Source organism: Muscardinus avellanarius (assembly GCF_963383645.1).
Source record: "Muscardinus avellanarius genome assembly, chromosome: 5".
Taxonomy (NCBI): domain Eukaryota; kingdom Metazoa; phylum Chordata; class Mammalia; order Rodentia; family Gliridae; genus Muscardinus; species Muscardinus avellanarius.
The window spans coordinates 32,215,061-32,237,491 of record NC_137790.1 but is presented as its reverse complement, the minus strand read 5'-3'; the positions used below and the strand labels follow the sequence as shown (position 1 = coordinate 32,237,491).

Genomic DNA, 22,431 nt, shown 5'->3' with positions numbered 1-22,431 from the left:
AAAATGTCTTGATAAACCCAAAAAAGAGCAGAGGGGCCAAAGGACATGCTTACCAAGGAAATGGACAAAAAAAATTAGAGATATAATTTTAGTGAGGACAAGTACATGATAATTATAAAAATGAAAGTGATATAGTGTAATTAAATTCATATAGTATGAAATACGACTGGTACCTTTGACATTATGACAGACAAGTCAATACATATAGGATATAAACAAAGAAAAGTAAACACAATACATGTATTTGTAGAAAAGAAGTGAAACAGAAAAAATATTCAAAGATTAAACAGAAGAAAACATCCTTGAAACAAGGTAAATTAAAACATGATTCTATAGATTCATAGGGCATTTTGTGCCCCAGGAATGTTAAAGGCAAGATGACCAAAACCAAAGTATAAATAAGCAAAGATATTTGGAAGAAGAGACTACATGGGTATTTGTAAAGCAAAAAAGCATACTAGCCAAGAGGGAAAATATCCCAGAAGCTTCAGATTTCAGGAAAGTGCCATTTGAAATCAAGACAAGAGAATATTTACACCAACTTCTGATAAAGAAAAAAATAGTATGATTCAAACATTTTATGATAGCCTCCCATAAAGAGACAGTAGACAGACACTGTCAAGAACACGTGGCTAAAGGCATCTAATATGAGAAGTAACCCATATCTGGTTTTCACTTTCAAAATCAGCATTGCCTTAAGATATCTGAATATTTATCATTATGGAAACTACTGAAATATATAAGATAAAAATGAATGTGATTATTAACCTATTATTTAATCAAAACATATGGGGCAATGGAAAAAGTGATGCTTAGTAATAATTAATTGAAACTCTTCATAAATTAGCTAATAGGTGCCAGGTATAGAAAATATCAAGCACTTGCAGGAAGGAGATGATCACCTCAGCTCATGGGGTAAGAGTTTGGCCAAAGAAGAAAAGATGCAAGGGATAAAATTCTCAATCTGTTGAGAAATGAGGATATACATAAGTTTTGTATTTAAACAGTTAAAATGTTGAAAAGATATGTCTGTATGGATACCTGTTTCCTATAGCAGCTGCTTCTTTAAATTAATAACTTATATATGTGGAATTTTACCAAGAATATGTATTTCTCAATACTTAACAAATTCTTCCACAGTCAATTATATTCTTATTTCAAAAGTAAACACTGTTGTGTCATTGAATTGGGAAATACATAGAAGTTTCCATAAAGTTGTGTGTTGCCAGTTTGTTTTGGATATTTTCAGCCTCATCCACCTGATGTACTCAGTTTTTAGTTTCTATACTTGAGGCAATCCACAGATAGCATATGGTGTACAAGATACAAACCGGCGCAGGGCTCCGCTTCGCAAGCAAGGCAGCTGGGAGATTTGACAGTTCTTTTCCAAATTACTCATCATGTTTTGAGTTGCCGCTAGGAAAAAATGTGTTGCCCATCTCCAAAATAGATGTTCTTTTTTATTTTTAAGCTTGAGAAAGGCTTCCAATAGAAAAATAAGACAGATGGGTATAGGAAGCAAGATATTTATCCTTATTTAGACCATTTTCTTCTTTTCAGTTCCTTCATTGGAATGGATTTCAAATAAACAAATGAATACTTCAACATCCATTGTTAACTGTGCCCTAGGATGTATTTTTGCCTTTCACATAATGAATGTCTTTGGGACAGTAAGAAAGTGTATTTTTCACTTCCCAAAGTGGCATTGGTCTAGATTTTGTGGTAACTAGCAAATAGAGAAGTTGAATTAGAGGGTTCTTTTTGAGATGTTGGTGAAATTACAGATGAGTTAAGTGCAGTCTGGAAAATCCTTGCCTTCATTGGCACACATGTGATTGACGATTTTCAGTAATATTTTCCACACTGGGGAGTCTCTTAATCATATTTTCATAGAATTTGAAAAGTACAGGCTAGAAGGTGTTTAATTACAACTGTGAATTGCCTAGAGTTGCAAATCCTTTAACTCAATTGCAGCTCCCAGAGTCTTGCATTTGAACAAAAGTCTGTTTGGGGTTTTAAATGATTTCTCAATAGGTCTTTCCACATGGACCACCATGAAGAAGTCTCATCTGGTGTGATGTATTATTTATTTTTTGCATGTGTAACTATCCAAAATCTGCATTTATTTCTAATTTTCTTCTAAAAGCTTTACCCTCTGAATTTTCTCTAAACTTTAATCCTGGTACAAATTTCCTTCACTTAACTTATATTGGAATGAAAATGTGGGTTTTGCCCCCTTTCTGTGGTGTGCACTTGACAGAATACTCTCCTTGTTCCTGTGAAGCACATTCAAGTTTAAAAACTTGCTTCTGAGTCCACTCACAATAAATGTTCAAGTATCTATAGTACCTAAATTTAAATTGATATAAGAAGTTGATACAAATAGAAAGCGAGCTAATTTTCTCATTATCAGTCTCTTCTCTGGTAATTCAATAAAAATAAATCAAACATTCACTTTTTACAATTAATAATAGTTGTCAAATTTAAAGTACAGTTCTTCACATTTCTGAACATTGTCATAAGTCATTTGAGATAGATTTATGAAATGACAGACTTTTCTAGAGTAAAATATAATGTGTCAAGAAGCTATTCTTTATTTCCAGTCCAATGGGAATTTAAGAAAATGTTTCAAACAAGAATAAAAATGGAAGTAACTTTTAAAATGTCTTGCAGGTGACAGATAATACTCTGCATGCTATGTACATCACACTGCTCTAATCAATGCATTTTTCTTTGTTCAAAGGTTTTAATTATATTGGAAATCATTAATATAGTGTTCTATGTTCTGATAACTTAAAACATAATATAAATGAACTGGCCATAGTGTATTATTATAAATTGTTTATACTATAAAGATATTAATTTGAATATGAGTTTTTTGCTATCTTAAAAAGTCATTACTTTATAATTACAATTTTAGCCAAAGCCTAACCAACCTGCATTAGGGGTACTTATGGTTCTTCCTATTGACAACTGTTTCCATCCCATCTATATCATCTATTAAAACAACCCATATAAGTTTAGCATCTCAAATAACTTCTAAATGAAGTATATAGTATTTTACTGCTTAATTATCAAGAATTCCAAAATAGTTCAGACTGTTTTGTCTTTGCAATTAATATATTCAATTAGTTTATTATATATAGTATGTTTCTAATATAGTAGTCCTTTGTTGTTATTTTGTTTTGTGTTAGGGCAGAGTTTTGCTAGGTTTCCTAGGCTGGCCTTCAATTGGTAATCCTCCTCCTTCAGCCTCTCCAATAGCTGGGATTATGGGCGTGTGCCACCACACCTGGTTCATATAAATATTTTCACTTATATTTTATTATATAATGAGAAAATATAATAAAATACTTTTTCTGACACATAAATGAGTAAGTCCCTAGGCCTGAAGCCTAGTTCATAGATGTTGAGAAAAGAAATCTAAGTGCTAATGCAGCTTACTCTCAGCTCTCTGTTTTTGTTGTTTTGGGGTGTGTGTGTGTGTGTGTGTGTGTGTGTGTGTGTGTGTGTGTTCTTATACTTTCCCCACTTCTTAATTTGGATGTTATCCCATTGAGATTCATCATTAATAAGAATTCTTACAAAATGAAAGATTAAAAGATATATTAATGTTATCCCATTGAGATTCATCATTAATAAGAATTCTTACAAAATGAAAGATTAAAAGATATAACAACATAGTCCTCAATTTTCAAATATTTTTTATAAACCACATGACTGATTTTAACAACAGTTTTAAGAAATAAAATGTCACAATTTACATTTTAATTTATTTCACAACTTAATTGTATTTAAATATTTGATTTTTATTTAGGTATTTATTTCTAGTGCTGGGGATTCAGCCCAGGGATATTCTACTTCCAAACTACACCCCATCTTTATTTTATTCCTTATTTGAAACAGGATTTCACTAAGTTTCTGATAGCTTCACAAAGTTGCCCAGGCGTATTTCAAATCTGCAATCCTCCTATCTCAGCCTCCCAAGTACTAGGATTACAGGCATGTGCCACCATGCATGGCTTATTTAAATATTTAAAATGCAAAATAAGAGATATCTCAGAAACTAGGAATACATTTGGCAATATTGCTATTACGTGTATGATTAATCTTAAACACATACCAGTTCTGCAACAGGTTGGGTAAGCCAGCATTATTCTCTCCACTTTAGAGAAGAGGTGACTGAGATTTAGGGATATTAAAATACTACGCAAATAGAGTACTGATAAACTGTAAATCAAAAATTCAAATTAGAAAACTAAAGTCTATTTAGTTTTTACGTGGATAGCATTTGCTATCCACGTAAAAACATACTATGTGATAATAAAGTTTGTAACTGTTTTAACCTAAGAGGAAAAAAAAGTTATGAATCCAGACAAATATACATCAAATGTCAGCAATGTCAGGCCAGTATGTTAAGAAAGAGTTGAAGCTAGATAGAGTATTTTAAAAACCCTGAAACTTGAAAGTTATTAAGGTATTTTTGTATATTAAAGAATTGTTCTGAATGCATTCATTCATTCATCCAGCCATATATGCATCCAATTATTCATTTACTTATCACACAATTATCAATATTTCTTTTATTTAACATTTTAGTGTAATAAACTAAACTTTAAATGAAATACAGAATGACTGTTAAGTCAATGCATTCGAAGATATTTTATTAACCAGATGTTTACAAATAATTACCACTTAAGTTTCTGCAAGTACAAGTTATGACTTCTAATTTCAAAGCCAAATGAAAGATATTTGGAAATCACAAACATTAACATTTCATGCCAAGAAAACACAGCTTTTCCCTTGCTTCCACACTAAAGATGAGAATCCATTTACAATAACTTAAGGCATTCAACTTAATTTTCTTTATAAAGCATGCAGACAGTAAATATGTAGCAGGCAAAAATATTCCTGTACAGCCTGATTAGCTCTTAATAAAAAAGTGGGTAAAATTATAGGTCTCCTTTACCAACTCATAAATTTTTAGCTAATATCAAACATATCTAATAATTGATTGTTTTATATATACAAAAAGGGAACTATTTTATCTTCCTTTCTCAGATAAGTTAGCAGTTTACGACATTAATCATTCATTTTTTTTTCTTTCACATCAAAACTGATACCTATGCCTTTTTTATAGCAAAAATCTTTTACAGAAATGGTTTACCAAAGTGAGAAAAAAGTCTGGAGCAACAGTTATAGGAGACAGTCTCTCAAGTAATATTTTAACCTGGGTGAATAAATCTATTTAATTCTGCCAAATGCTACTATGCATGAGTTATGAAGATTGTGCAAAGCCATGCTAAATGGATAGAAGGATGGCTACTTACCAACAGGGCGAGCTGTAGACATTACAATGGTGTGGTGAGAACATAAAAAAGAAATTAAAAAAAGAAAGAAAAGAAAATTACCAGAATGCATGATGTGTAATGTTACATTTAAGTATGGACAATAGAATGATTTTTAGTCTCATAAATAAACTATGAACATGATCCCTAAGTTTGACAAGACTGAAAGTAATAAATATAATTCTAAGAAAATAACTAGTTTGAATCTCAGGACTGACTCTAACCAACTTGAGAGATATTGTAGGTAAAGTCTTATCATAATCACTTACTATAATTCTTTCAAAGACCTTGAGTTAAACAGTCTTATGCAACCTCAAACTTAAGAAGCTGCCATATATAACTATTCAAGTCACAGACTAGCAAATGTCACGTCAATAAAGGAAGGCCTAACTGTCTGATTTAAATAGCAATTGGATTTTAAGCATGGTTAGTCAGAACCATTACAAGAACACGGGAGGAGCCCCTGACACTGCCTTTCAGTCAGTAATAAGTTAAGATCACATCAGTTTTCATCCTTGGGCAGGGTGGATGGAAATATAACAAATAGGTTGGAACATCCTTAGAGATTTCAACTCAGTAACTCCCCAACTACAGTTCAGCTTTTTTCTTCTTTTGGCAGAGGCCAAGAAACAGTGACTGACAAGTTGATTCTTGTTCACACTGAGAATGGCTTTCAAATTGCAGCTCCAACAAATTATTATTACTTTATTATATCATAACTCTCAATCACTAAAATTAGTCGTAATAGGCTTTCCCTGTTATTAGTGCATTGAAATTGTAAGAGATATTATGTGGGCTTAATTATGTATCCTTTGAGAAAAACAGTACCAAATCAGTTTAAAGAGTAAAGCCATTTCATATAAGAGCAATGGGTGAGTTTTTTTTTTGTTTTTTAACATGTGGTCCCACTATCAAATGAAGAAATGTATCTTGCTGCAGTTGAATTTTTTTTTTTTTTTTTTTTTTTTTTTTTAGTACTGTGGATGAAACCCAGGGGCATTCAACCTCCGAGCTACAGCCCCAGCCCTTTTTTAATTCTTTATTTTGAAACAGGGTCTCACTGAGTTGCAAAGGGCCTCATTAAGTAGCTGAGGCTGGCTGTGAACTGTGATCCTCCTGCCTCAGCCTCCCTATCGTTTGGATGACAAACATGGAGCACCACGCCCGGCTCTGCAGTTGAACTTTTATAAAGCATTACATTAAAAACATACACTTTTCCAGAAACAATTCTTTCACTAATATGCCATTGAATATTATGCCCTACTGCATGATAATTTATCTCTAACTATGAATTGTATTTTGTGGCTGATGGCATTTTTGGCAAAGAGACAAATATAGTATAGGAAGCATGTTTATACTTATTCATTTATTCAATAAATGCATCAGAACACTAGTTTTGTGTTTTCCCTTAAAAATGATAATATAGTTCTTTTTGAAAGAGAAGGTTGTGGTCTCTTGCAGTAATATTTTTCACAAGAAAGACAACAGAATAAGGCAGTTGTAGCAGTGTGAAAATTATGTCTTAGTGAATCTCTACTGCGTTTTCAAGTATATGGTCAGTTTGTTAGAGCAGAAGGAAAAGAGAAGCTGTTTAGTGTAGCAGATTGTCTTTGCCTTTGTTTACAAAGGATGTAGAACAGGACACAAGAAAAATAAACAGGAATGAGACAACAGACTAATAACTTCAAGCCCTGTTTTATTCTAACCTATGAGATTTTTCTTAATTTTGTCAATGTGCAGTCCAAAGAAATTTTGCCTTTCATCTTTGAATTTGTGCTATTTTAAGAGCCACCTCATGGTGGATTTCAAATATATTTCCTTAAGAAATATAAAGGTAGTTTGAGTCTAGGAAACTAAATAGTAAAAAAAGAAGAAACTGGTGAAAAATGAGGAAATAAATAAAATGTATTTATTTCTCATTTGGGACTAGAATAACTTCAAAAGAAAATTAGTTTAACTGCCTTAGAAAACTAGTTTTTCGCTGGGCGTGGTGGCATACGCTTGTAATCCCTGTTTTTGGGAGGCAGAGCCAGGAGGATCGCGCAGATTCAAAGCCAGCCTCGCTGGTTTAAGAGACCCTGTTTCAAAATTTAAAAAAAAAATCTAATAAAGAAAAAAGAAAGAAAAGGAAAACTAGTTTTTCTAATTAGATATTTATGCAAAGCTAATGAAGTAATTGAAAAACAGGAAGAATTATGTTTTCAAATATACATATTGAGGTCCTGTGTGGTGGTGGTGCACACTTGTACTCCCAGTATTCAGGAGGATGAGACCAAAGGATCATGGTTCAAGGACAGCCTCAGCTACTTAGCAAGGCCCTCTGTAACTCAGTGAGACTCTGCTTCAAAAAAATAAAAAAACTAAGGCAGGGCATGGTGGCGCACGCTTGTAATCTCCGCGCTTGGGAGGCGGAGACAGGAGGATCGCGCAGGTTCGAAGCCAGCCGCGCTGGCATAAGAGACCCTGTTTCAGAAATATAAAATAGGTCTGGGAGTGGAGGTAGAAGGGCTTCCAGGAACCCAGTACCACCAAAAAAAAAAAAAAAACCCTAAAAAGTAGGGCTAGGGGTATAGTTCAGAGGTATAATGCCCATGCATTTCATTCCCAGTACCACAAAAAAAAAAAAAGAAAAAAATACACACACACACACACACACACACACACATTTTGTGTTATTGTTTTTAAGCCATTTAAAAATACTATCACCAATTGTTGTGTGCATATATGTCATTGTCAGCATGATTTACATTATGATGTGAAACTATAATACACCAATAAAAGCACATTAAAAATAAAATGTTATTAGACAATGAATTACTGTATTAGATTATAAATGCTGGGAAGTTTGTTGTAATGACTTGCTTTATTTCTTTTGAACTTTGTGTTTGCCAAGTCAGCAAAGCTTACGTATGGTAAGCTTCATTTTATAGTTTATTTTTACTATGTTATAAAAATGAAAAATAACTGATGTGCTCTGTTTCAGATGTAGATTGTGAAACTACCTTAAATGTCCCCCCAATTAAGAGGGGCTAAAGTGAATATCATGATACAATTTTAGTATAAACATCACAATAAAACTCTTCTTTGTTACATAGTGAAATTTCATTTTGAAAAAAAAAAAAAGGACGGCAGGGGGAAGTTTTCAAAATCAGCAAAATCAGCAAATTAAACTAAACTGTCTCTCATTAAATGGATGAAAATGGACATGAACTCTTGGGTCAGTTGACCCTGTTCTAATAAAACAATCTACAGAAAAGCTGAGCAGTTCAATTATGTGCATAGAAAAATGAACACAGAAAAAATGTTATAGATGATTTTCCCCTATGAACTTCTTAACATGAGAAATCCCAACTGTTTTCCCTAATGGTAACAACAACAAAAAAGTTCTTAAATATTTCACTCCACATTACATTGTACTTTAGAGACTTTTTCCCTAACTGATTTTGGTATTTCAGTCACAGACAAGTCATAAATTCCTACACACAGAACACATCTTCAAATTTATCTACAGGCCACAGATTAGAGGAGAAACCATTTAAGGTTTACTGGTTTGATTTTTTTTAAAAGACCCTATTAAAAATCAAAAAATGCTTCCTATTAGAATTACAAGTTAGCTTCAGACTTCCATGCAGGAGGAAAATGCTTTGTTAAGTGAAATGCTAAACCTGAAACTTTCCACAAATTATAAAAACAATTAGCTGGGAAAGATCTTAAAGCTAACAGACCACTTCAAGTCTCATTCATCCAACCATTCAAGTATAGAAGGAATCCTGCTGCTTTTGCAAACAAACAGCCCTTCAAAATTTCTCATCCTTTGTTTAGTCAGCAAGTATTTTTAAAATGAAACATTTATGGATGGGTTGTTTTTCCATTCACTTCAGAAACACACACATACACACACACGTAGACACAGACACATACACACACACTTGGGGAATAATTTGGTTAAGTTAATTATTTTTGCAATCGAGAAGTAGAGAAAACATCAGTATTTTCCAGGTATATAGAACATCTGTCTCCTAGTAGTTAACTAGAGACAAATGAGTTTTATATGATTTGAAGCCTACCTTGTAGTCTTGTAGGTCTGCAAAAACATCTTTTTTTTTTTTTTTTTTCTTACCAGATGGAGGAGCAATATAAGAAACCCTCACACATTTTCCAAGTTTAAACTCCAGACCTTTCACCTAATCTTATAAAAACACCTGGGAAAGTCGGAACTGGTGCCCCATGCTTGTAATCCCAGGAGGTGAGAGGCTGAGCCAGGGAGACCCTAAGTAACCTAGCAAGACCCCATTTCAAAATGAAAAAGAAAAAGGCTGGGGAGGTAGAATGCCCCTGAGTTCAATTCCTAGTGCCACAAACAAACAAAAACATACAGAAACAAAATAAACCTTTGGGAGAAAAGTTGCACAGTAGTAAAAAGGACGAGAAAATAGGATGTGATGTACTGAAGAGCTGGCTAAAATCGTGTATGTAACCTCCTTATCAAGAAGGATGAGAAGAGGAGGCACAGTTAGTAGCAGAAAATATTTTGAGAGGCTTAACAGCAAATAAGAGTATCCATTTCTGTTCATAAGTCTTGTGGATGTAAACAGTGCCATGGTTATGTCTTTTTGGAGAAGGTGAGTGGTCACTGTATATGTAATGATTCGTGGTACTTTGGACTCTATAATTTAATTCCTGTGATCAATGTGTTCCACCAGGAAGGCAGTTCATTCTAGCACACTTGTAGGGTTTAGTAATTCTTTTCTTCACTTAGTATAAACAATTTCCATAAGTCTGTAGATAAATATTATTCCATGACCAAGAATGTGCATAAAACCCACAAAACTAAAGATATTACAAGAGCATCACTGACTATTTCAATTATTTAAGGCCAATTCACTTTACAAATCACTTTAAATCAGATTAACAGGATGCCAAAACTCTTTCATTATCTATTTTTCACCTTTGGAAGTATAGTTAGTTTAATTTTTTTTAGATTGCCTTTTTGAATGCTTAAATATAAAAATAATTTCAAAACAGTACTCTAAGTATTACTCCACCCCTACCCTTATATTTCTAATAAAATCAGAATAAAACAGTATTCTATAAGCATAAAGTGACAAACTAGTGAAAAGAAAACATTAGAGTACCTTTGAAGGTGATGACATTTAAATGCAGTAAATGCTTTAAAACAGTGGAAAGGTAAGACTGGTATGCATAATTTTCTATTATTAAGATTTACTTTTGAGTAAGTATAAACTACTTATTTTAACATATATAAGATATTGCTTACTAAAGACAAATTAATCTCTAGAAAAATGTCATACTTGAAACAGATTTGGAAACAATGTTATTGCAATTGATGATATAAAACAAAACATAGGCATTTAATACAATAATAAAACGGCACAACCTATTATTGTGATGGTGAGTTCACTTACCAATTTAACAAATCATAAGACTCCGGGTTCAATTATATTGGACATTGTGAGTCTCTTACCTCGGACAGTGAGGGTAGCGGAGGCTTCCACTTTTCCCACCCGATTCTCAGCAATACACATATAGGTACCTTCATCTGTACTCATGGCCTTTTTAATTCTCAGTGTGTAATCATCTTTGATGTCATACCTGTGTAGAATATAAAAGATAATAACACTAAATATTTATTAACTTTTCTCCTTTTATACTATATATTTTACCTAAAGCAACACAGAGAATTTTCATCCAGAAAAGTACAATTACTTAGACTACTGATATTATTAATAACATTCACTTTTCTCTGATTTCTAGTTTACACCCTACAACTGGAATTACTACTGTTCCTTCCAACATCATGAAAACACTGTGCCGCTGTCTATGTTGAGCCATGAGAGTAACTATAACCAACCAAAGAGACTCAGGTACATCACACTACCTCTGTGAATACTCATAGTCTATGGTCAGAGAAATGATAGGCCTATAAGTGTACTCACATCAGTTCTTATTCAAAAGCTCAAGAAATATGAACACTGGTTTTAGAGACATTACATTATGTCTGAATAACTTCAAAAATTAGAAATGATTTCCCTTAGTACAAATTTCACATTTAAGCAATCTGAGACAATACATGAAAAAGTTCCCATTCTTGAGACCACACACAGAGGCAGTTAAAGATTGAAGGGAAAACCACGCTAGTATTTCACACTATCTCTGCTTTGTCTAACAGGTCATGTTTTCCCCAATACAATCATTTTCTTCCTAAAATTACATATTTTATAAGCAATTAGGCATCAAGGATGTCCACAATACAACAAATGTGGCCTTGTTTGTTATATTTCTTTCTGCATAAATGAGTCAAGGCCTAATAGTAATCTTACTGATGATTGACCCTACTACCCTGAGTCATTAGGGACATAGCTATATTTCCCTTGAAAGAGAATATTTGCAGAGTGATATGTACAGTTATTGGCAATAATTCCTTACATTTACAGTGTACAACAGGGTTTTACAAGATTCCACCATCATTATAGTGAAAAGTTCTATTTCCCAAAGTAATTTTACAATCGCAGATGCCTTAAACTGCTTTCCGAAGTTATAAATTCATTGGAAGGCTATATTACTGCATTTTTTATAATAGATGTACACCTTTCCATCTGATGTTTGATGGTGTTTGTTGCTCTGCCAAGTGTCTGTATTGGGTGTATATTTGCATATAGATAAGTTTGTATTCAGAATTTCAGAAACTCACAAACTAATTTTATCAATATTCTCAATATTACTCTGAAATCTACTGTAACCCCAAAAGATTTACAAATGTTTTTAGTAATATTCATATACTTATTATGATCCTCTTGTTAATCACATGCATTTACATTTTGCTCTCAATTTATTTCTTTAAATAATTCAGAATAAATTTTTAATAACCAGATCATACTTTGGTATAAAACATTGTTGCATGGGCTAATTTTATATGTGATAAACATGTAGTAGATACTACTGTCTTCAGTTAAAAACAAGAAAAAAAGAAACAGCTGGAAAAAGAAAACATTTCTGATGAGGCAATTCTACTAGAAAGGGGGTGGTTTGCATTGTGAAATCTGCCAGTCTTGGACATATATAAAGGCAGTCATTGTTGCCAGGTTTGATTAATGACAGTTGTACAATCGTGTGTTGACAGTGCACACCATAGAGATACCTTATTTTTTCTGATATGAAACTACTGAAAAATGTAACCCAATCAGATTTGGCCCCTGGACAACATGTGCTATCATCACTGTACCGTGAATTGAGATTGATGGGAAACCAGCTGTGACGAAGTGGGAAAAGAAGCTCTGTTTTTCTGAGCCCCCCCACCAGTTAAAAAAAAAAAAGGAAAGGAAATTGAATTGTGTCGAAACCACTACCATCTGTTCAGCCAAATAATAAACAAAACAAAGTCAACTCATTTTCATACTTAAAACAACAGTCTAAACACAAGGTTTTGTTGCTGCATGATCTTATATTTGATGAATTCACTTCCATGTAATTTAAAAGAGAAATATTAGTATTCATTTTTTAGAAATGTGCTATGTTCTAAAATCATTTCCAGTTTTAAATAAAGTCTCTTGTATTTCTTCCTCACAAAGCACTCTGCTCTCATATTTAGTGAAAAGAATTTCTATAAATCTAAATTTACTACGAAAATATCAAGCAAGACTTGAAAATGGGCAACACCTTATAACCTAACTACGTTTCATTCATTACTCACAGTTAGCAATTACTAATGCATGTTAAGCCCCTAGGGTAAAAATTTCTCATGATTTTCTGGCTTTAATAAATATAATTCAGATAATGAGGTACTCCAAAGGCTTCCACAATGGGGACAGAATTTGAGATGAGAATGAAAGTGAAGGAATATAAACAAATTTTTCTATTTCAAACTGGAATTTTACCATGCTCATTTCAAGCCTGTGAACCTCATCACCTTGTTTGAATTACAGGAGGACTCTATAAAACTTCCCAAATGGTGATTCTCTTCTCAAAAGCACCTTTGTTACTCAGGCAAGGAAATCTATTTTTTCAATATTTTTAGTTTTGGAAATCACCTTTTACTTCTTAGCATAAGGCTTCTGGCTCCAATTCAATGCAAGTGTTTTGCATTAGCACTTAAAATTTTATTAGGCATCTGCTTTATTAAACATTAAGTTGGCCAATAGTAAAAGCTATGAATTGAACCAGGAAACATTTAATGTCTTAGCAAGTGAATGATTTTTTTACATTTAGGAAGACCAAATAGTTTGTTTTCAATGTTCAAAATACAATAATTTCAAATAGTGGAGATCACCTCCATACTTTTAAGACTCTTGGAAAATAAAAGTCTATAATAACATTTCTCTCATCATTCCACAACTGAATTAAAATTTCACCATGATGCTTCATATAAAAATGTCACTTAGTCTATTGCTTTGGTTTCAACATAAAGATTGTTAGAATATAAATCACTTATTAATTTTATGAAAAATCATTTATTTATTATTAAGACACACTCATTAAAATGTTGCTCTACCATGTAATAAACATAGTAATAGTGATATGTAGAACTCATTGACAGTGTTTTTTAATTTTAAAAAGAGAAGAATTTTCATAACTCACAATTTTGGGCCTCATCTACAATGCAACTTATATTCAGTTGTGGAATGATGAGAGAAATGTTATTATAGACTTTTATTTTCCTAAAGAGTCTTAAAAGTATGGGGTGATCTCCATTATTTGAAATCATTGTATTTTGACAATTAAAAACAAACTATTTTGGTCTTAAATGTAAAAAAAAAAAGTATTTTTACCTTTAAAAGCCCCAAATGAGAAAAGTTGCTTATTTTCTTAAAACAATCTCTTGGCTCATCATTTATCAAACACAAGGGTTCTCAGGCAATAGCTGAGACATTCTAACCTATATAAGCACCTCTAACTGTCTAAATACTATGATTTTTTTTTAAATCTGTAATATACAAGGTATATCCTAAAGGTAAAGTCTTGTATCACATTTGATGTCTGGGACCCCCAAAATAAGAAGCGTATAAGTCATATCCCTCTTTTTATTTACACTTATAATTCAGGCCAATATTTGATATTTGGGTGAGTGTATCTTTACCTACTTATTCAGGAATCTAGTCACAAGCAATTTCTGTGCAAGTTATCGAAATGAAGTATGATGGACAGATATTCCTAATAAAAAGTGATCACTTCCATAATATTCATTGGTAAACAAAATGAAACTAAAATTCCGGCAGTGTAGACATACAGGGAAACCATAGAAATAAAGCTATCCCTGAACTAAACTTGATATTCAGTTTTGGAAATTCTACAGAAAGTCCAGTGAATCTTGAACTTGTTTTAAAATCTTTTCCCACTTAGTCATACAGCGATTTTAGCTTCTCGTGGCTTTGCATAATGTCACCTTGTTATCTCCATCCTCCAGCCACAGGTGACTCCCTCCTTGTCAGACTAACATACAGACACAAAAGCCTACACTTTATCCTCCCTTTCCCACACCTTTACTTTCTATGGTGTCAGTTATGGACAGTCTCAGGCTGAAAATATTCACATATGTTTTGAAATTTTTGAGACAGACCATATTTGCATATCTTATTAGTGCATGTTATATTACTAGTTCTCTTTTAATCATCATTTATTATTTTTCTTATTTTATATACTTTAAATTTTAAATTCTACCATAAGTATGTATGTACAGGAAAAAATATATGTCTCTGGGATAAGGAGAGACTATGATACTAGTTTCCCTTCAGCACAGCTCGGAAGAGCAAGAGATTTTCAAACTAAAAAGCTAAGTGAAAATAAATAAAAACAAAAGGAGTTTCAAAAAACAGAGATGGGGGAAGTAGATGGAGAGAGAGGTAAAACAAAAGAACTGATTAGGGAAACATTCCAATCATGCTATGCCCAGGTATGAAGGTAGTACAACTACCAATCTCAATAGTATATACCCAGAGGAGTGCATTACAGGGTGTGTGGAACCTCAAGGAAACACCAAGACTTGTATGCTTTCATGACTCTGAACTTCACTGTGATGTTTAATTACAATGCTCAAAGAAAAAGATTTTTTAAAAATTCCCATAGTAGGTTAACAATAGTTGACTTAACTTAGTGCAGATTTTGGCTCACAATATAGCTAAGTCAAAAAGACCAGATCCTGAACCACTATCAGAGATGTTGACTACAGACCAGACCACGTGAGACTTAGAGTCTCTCTAGAGCACAGGCAAATAAACCAAGTCACATTGGTTCTTTCAGAGAGACCAATGCATCCTTCTCACCCTAAGCATACACTCATTAAAACTTAACAGTGAAGACCATGGTTACCTTCTGAGTAGCCCTGACTTGCTTATCATCTACTCTTATGGCAGACTTAGGTAGACTCTTCCAAAAATTAAGCCTCTTGGCAACCGTGTAGTCAGCTTCAAAGTTTACAAGGGTGCTATCCTTGATCACCACCAAGATTTACACCCTCTCCTTCTTCTCTTATTTTTCACCTTTTCTCAGAGTTCACCTTCTGTTCTTATTTTTCATCTTTTCTGTAGTGTTCATAATCTCCTTTGAAATAACCTCTCACAAAATTTTTGTGATTACCTCTGTCGGGGTCAACATTCTCACTGCCATAATCCAAAAGACTTCACCACACAAATTAGAGGGAGGAATATTTATTTGCTAATAGTTTCTTGAAGATTTTAGGTTTTGTCCATGGGAGGCTGGAATCTAAACCACAAGCAATGGTGGTAAGAAACAGAGAGAAGGAAAGGGCCTTGTTCCTCACATCACAGAGGCCAGAAGCAGAGAGAATGCCAGCAAACAAGGGTATTCAAAGACACAGGCACATTCCTTAAGGCCGCAGCCCCAGGGACACACCTTCTCCATTCACCCCCCACAAATCTAGGTTATCACTAAAAAATGGATTCATCTACTGATGCAATGACAATTATCATGACTCAGTTACATCAACTCAAAACACCAATAAATGAGCTCTTCAGGGGACATTTTATATCTAACTTTAACATCTCACAAAATTTTGACTATGCTGTCTAAACCACCTGTTCTCTGTTTGTGAGACTTCTTTATTATCTGATTTTCTTAGATATTTATCCTTTAAGCCTTAAAAGAAATCTTCTTCAGGGGACATTTTATATCTAACTTTAACATCTCACAAAATTTTGACTATGCTGTCTAAACCACCTGTTCTCTGTTTGTGAGACTTCTTTATTATCTGATTTTCTTAGATATTTATCCTTTAAGCCTTAAAAGAAATCTGGATTCTTCCTAAGGGTTTACTGTCTATCCTAAGGGTGGAAGAGAGGGAAGTAGATCTAAAAAAAACCCCTCTCAGACATTCAGAAAATTAAATAATAAATATATTTTAATAAAATATTTATCTTTTCATGCAAATCAAATAAAATAACAAAGTAAACCAAAGTATAACCTGATTCAATTGAATCTCATGCCTTCCAGTTTTGGAACACATGAATATAGAGGAAATGAAATCTATTTTTTTTCCTTTTTAAGATAATTAATCAGATAATTAATAGTACCTATTTCTCAGGGCTGTTGAAAAGTTTACAGAAAAAAAGCAAATATATCACAATTACAGAGAGCATGTTGGAACAAAGTCATGAAAGCAGGTTCAATTATCCTCACATTTAGAAATAATTATCTTATTGGCTTAATTTCTTTCAAGATAGTTTGCTTTGACAATAAGACTAGAAGTTTCAATATCAGATTGAGAACAGTGGATATATTTCACAGTCATGTGTTTGGATAAAATTTGCCTCAACTTTTAATCCTTTGAGACAAGGATCTTTGGGATTAAGTCCACAAAATGCACAGATCCCATCTTAGAACAGAACTCGATAGGCAGACCATTTCTTACACATACCAAAGCAGGAAAAAATAAAGGATTGCAAGTGTGGGGAAAACTAGGTTGTGGAGTGTGCAGGCCTTGTCATCTTTACTGGACCAATTCCAAGAAGTCTCTTTCATCAGTTTTCAAATGATCACTAACTAAGCTAACAGAGGTTTCTACTTCATTATTAGTCTGAGCTATGATTCCTTTTTTAAACTCTCTCCAACACTCGACTGGAGTCCCTGCTCTTTTATCTGAGGTCTCTTGTTTTCCAATTTCTAACTGACTTTCATGATTGAGATAAAAATATGCTACAAATTGCTTTTTGAGACTGGCAAATATCACTTAACAATATTCTCAAGTTCTAGCCATTTACCTATAAATGACGTGATTTTGTTTTTCCTCATGGCTGAGTAAAATTTTTTATCTATTCTATTCATCTGTTGATGGACACCTAAGCTGGTTTCCTATTTTAGCTGTTGCAAAATATGCTGCTATAAACATGAATGTGCATGTATTGCTTTATTATTCTGACTTCAAGTCCTTTAGAAAGATACTTAGGAGTGGTACAGATGGGTCATATGGTGGTTCTATTTCCAGTTTTCTAAAAAAAAATCACACTAATCTCCACAGAAGCTGTACTAGTTTGCAGTTCCATCAACAGTGTAAAAGTGTAGATTTCCCCACATCCTCACCATCATTTATTATATTTTATGTTCTTGATAACTGAAATTACTTAATGAGCAAAATCATAACTAATAAACAAAATAATGATTTAATGAGCAAAAATATAAAAATATTTACTTTATATATTCTAAAAGATATGTAAAAATACACATTCATTTCAATTTCGTTAGTGAACCAAAGGACTTCCTTTTTGTGTTAAATGATGGCATTTTTATGCCAAATCCAGTCGTATTATTTGTCCCATATCACTTAGTGAGACTTTCAAATAAGAGACAATAAAAAGAGACCATTATCTTTGAAGTACAGCCCACTGAGCTATATTATAATAATTTTACCTTGACATTAAAAATTAAAATCATGTAAAATAAGATTTAATTAAGCAATGATTTGACTCATCATTTTGGCACTACTGATATTTTTGGGCCAGATCATCCTTTGTTTAGGATTTGTCTTTTATATTGTAGGATATTTAGCAGCATTCTTGGCTTCTACCCCATGGATACCAGGAGCACCCAATGAAAAATATCTCAAGACATTGCCAAATGTCCCGTGGGGATGGGAAAATGGACATTTTCCAAGTGAGTGTCAGATGTAAGATTGGATATTTGAATAAACAACAGCAACATGAGTTGGGAAGAGAGAAAGAGTAGCAATTTCAGTAGTGATGAGCTTAGCACTATTTTGTTTTAGTAAGAAAAAAAAATCAACAGTCTTTGAGTAAATCATGGACTAAAGGACTTTCCTGGTCTAAAATAGGAAAGGAACACAAACTTGACCTAGACAGACCTGGAGTATTAAGTGTTACCATCCCTGGGTCCCAAGACCTTTAGGACGTTCTTTCTCATCTCTAAGCTTCCATTCCTTCCACTATTAAAATAGAGATTCAGAACCCAGTGTGGTGGCTCTCCCTTGTAATCCCCACACTTGGGAGGCGGAGACAGGAAGATTACGCAGGTTGGAAGCCAGCCGCGCTGGCTTAAGAGACCCTGTTTGTAAATAAAAAAGTATAAAATAGGTCTTGGAGTGTAACCCAGAGGTAGAAGGGCTTCCAGGAGCCCCAGTACCACCAAAAATAAAATAAGAATTCAGACTTCAAGACTGCTGAAAATATTAATTATAAATTATACAGCCACCTAGTACAAAACCAATGGGCACTTAATAAATTAAATTTTTCCATTATTATTTTTAGAAGAGTGCATCACATAATAAATTTATTATACTTTATTACATTTTCCACATTTTTCTTAATTCCAAGTCTATATACTATATAATCAATTGGTATTTCAGAAATAAAATGTTTTAAAAATAAAAATAAAAATTCTTAAAAGTGCATACACCTTGAATAATAATTACTTGGAATTTTTTTGCTGTTATCTTTTGAAATAGGTTCTTTTAGATGTGTATTATTATCATATAGTAGTAAATAAAGTAACTTGGAGCTGGAGTGTTTTCATTGAAATCTCAACCACTTAAATTTTCTCCTCAGATTCTTCACTTGGAAGCTAGAAATGATAAATAACCTCACTTCTTAAGGCAATTGTAAATACTAAATGAGTTTCTTGTATGTAAAGCACATGTATACTTTGCTATTTTTCCCATGACTGATAAATTTCAAGATGCACATATTTTTCATAATTTAACATTGTAAAATTAGAAATCATTTTATCAGAGACAGTCTATCACAGTTACCTGGACAATTTTTTCTCTTTAACTCAGAGAAAATGTATTTTTGGATCTGAATCAATTCGTCCTGAGATTCAGTAACATAAGTGGTCTTTATATGATTAAAAATGAATAGACTAAGCAATACATTTTTGACTTTCCTATTTATTAAACACAATAATTTTCACTCAGGCATCCAAGTTAAAATCCTTAGTATCACTTATAGCTCTTCTTTTCCCATGATATCTAAAAAGAAATCCATTTCCTATGAGCATACCAACATAGATATTAATGCAATGCAAGTGGCACTTGCATTAATATCTATGTTGGTATGCTCATAGGAAATACCTCAGTGTGATCTCTGGGCTACCTTTAAAATAGTGTTCTATCAGGAATAAGTACCATACAAACTTTCACTGCTGCAAGCAACTCTGCAGAGAAATGCAGGAAACAATGTTGTAAATGGAGAGTCAAATCCATTTCTAATCAGTTTTCTTAGACACTTCCTTCTTTCATATGGTCAGCATAAACACTTCACTTGGAATTAAAGGCTTCCAATGTTAGAACTGTAAAGCTGAAATTGAGTCTGGAGTCACAAAGAAGGTAAAATCCATCAAAGGAGTGTAATACCAGGCCCCTTTTATTTAAGGTCTGTAACCCAGTGCAAACCTCTTACTTCCTTATATGCTCTTTTGTAATAAAACTCTAATGAGTTAATATTACATAATAAGTAAACCGGATTTGCACAATAGTAGACTTTATTATGGTAGAGTGGGGCTTACTTTTAAAATAGTTTTAAAAGTATTTCTCCTCTTTTATTTTGGTAATTGCATGTCTCTTACATATTAACAAAGATACATTATACATTGATCATCTTCTTGTAATACCAGGTCTCAAGTTATTCTCCCCCTCTTGCCAAGTCCTATAGGCAGACATGAATAACTGGATCAAACAGTCAGTTTTTCCTGAGAAGTTTTTAAAATCCCTATATTGCATATATAGGGATTTTATATATTTAATATATATTTTATATATATTAAATTTTATATATTTATATATATAAATATATTTTATATATTTATATATTTAATATACATATTAATTTACATATATATGTAAATTAAAAGTCTCAAGTCTTGATTCCAATCCTTCCTTCCAATTCATAATTGTCCGCAGACTTGTTTTAATCAAATTATCAAGAAAATATCAAAATCCATTCTGGTAGTAAATTCAAGTGTATTCTGAAAACCCTGTCTGGCAGTGAGGAAGAAAAGATGAGTTAGACTGTCAATGCTTGAAAGATGCCATAGTTCTAGATTTGTATTTATTAATCAAATCATACTATTTGATTATTCCATAAACCTGAATATTTCTAATAATTTCCAGTGACATTATCTTTTTCCTGATACAGCAGTGAGAAGAAAACATGTGAAGTTTAAATATACTGTGAGGAAAAAAATAGAACTATTATAAATTTTTTTCAATTCATAAATAATGCTAATCTAAAAGAAAAAGATATAAACTTTTTTTTTTGGCTGACATAATGAATTCACATATTATTGATGGTAAATTAATATCATATGATACAAATTATAAAATATTTAATCTGTGCCTTATTATCCAGAGTGTTTCATGACTATATGGTGATAGCAATATTTCTAAATAAGTGTATATTAGATTGTTTTTCTAATCTTCAGTACCTTGTAAAAAATGAAGAAAAGTTACTGCTCAACATAATTTAAGCATTGGTGATGGATTAGGAACCAGATAAGTTAGACCCCTTTTTAGGGGTGTGAATCTGAAATAGTTATACTCATTGTGTGTCAGTTTTCACTTTTGCAATATGGGCATAATAATATTTGCATCATTTGGTTGTTCTAAGGATAAGAGTATTCCTTCAAACTTCTTAGAGAAGTTTTGGTGCAGTGACAATGTAATATCATTTATTAATATTATATTATGGAAACAAAAATGTAAACACAATGTTGTTAAACCAATCCCAGACTTTTTTTATAAAAGCCTATGTAAGAAATCAAAGTCTAGAATTATTTTGAATTGCAAAACTGCCCAAGTACATAGAGAAATTTGGAAAGATGTATGAAAAATATAAAAAAGTGATTATCATTCAAAACAGGTACATGGATAATTTAATTTTTCTTCTTTAACTTCACCAATTTGAATATTTTGAGGATTTTTTCATTTTATGAAAAAAACTATGTTATAACGCTTCTCTGATGTTTTCAGTTGTTATGATGGGATAATACCACTTAGAAATTTCTAAACACCACAGATACTGTCCCAGTATTGGCAAAGACCTAGGAAGATTTGGGAAAGCTCTGATTATTAATATATTTCAAAAGAAAATAATTAATATTTTTCAAAATAGTTGTGTCAAAATGGCGGCAGACATGGGTAAAGAAAGGACTTGATTTCTGCCTAAAACAGGCAGCTATTCCAATGTAAATTAACCTAGCTCAAAGCAATTAACCCATCAATAGGAGAGGAGAACTAGGCCTGTCTCTATCTAAAGACAGATCTTAGTTGAGGAGAACTAGGCCTTTATCTAAAGACAGATCTACATGATTGGATAAGCTAGCTAAGATGGTAGGAGGGGTCGAACTTAATAAAAGTAGACACCTAACCACACCTTATTGGGGGAGGTACCTTACAGGGTTAAGGGGAGGTACCTTACAGGGACTTTCACTACTTCAGAATTATGTAAAGAAGATGGAGGTCATGGGTATAAAAAGTCAGGTCCACATGTAAGCCCTTTGTGTACTCATTCGAATAACCCCTCCATGCCAGACTGGTATGGAGCTGTACCTATCCTCTGTATTTCTATCTTTTAATAAACTTCTTTAAATCTTCAGTAACTGGGTG

General features: G+C 32.7%; 1 protein-coding gene across 1 annotated transcript in view; it reads right to left on the bottom strand.

Moving 5' to 3' along the window:
* ROBO2 (roundabout guidance receptor 2) overlaps positions 1–22,431 on the bottom strand; it is a gene marked incomplete at its 3' end in the record, with an annotated part of 583,090 nt that overhangs the window by 122,590 nt on the left and 438,069 nt on the right. The window contains exons 6-7 of the mRNA XM_080696485.1: positions 10,834–10,961; positions 5,331–5,342 (exon numbers count right to left, since the gene is read on the bottom strand). Of these exons, the coding sequence (XP_080552611.1) occupies positions 5,331–5,342; positions 10,834–10,961 (140 nt within the window). The remainder of the gene's footprint in view (positions 1–5,330; positions 5,343–10,833; positions 10,962–22,431) is intronic.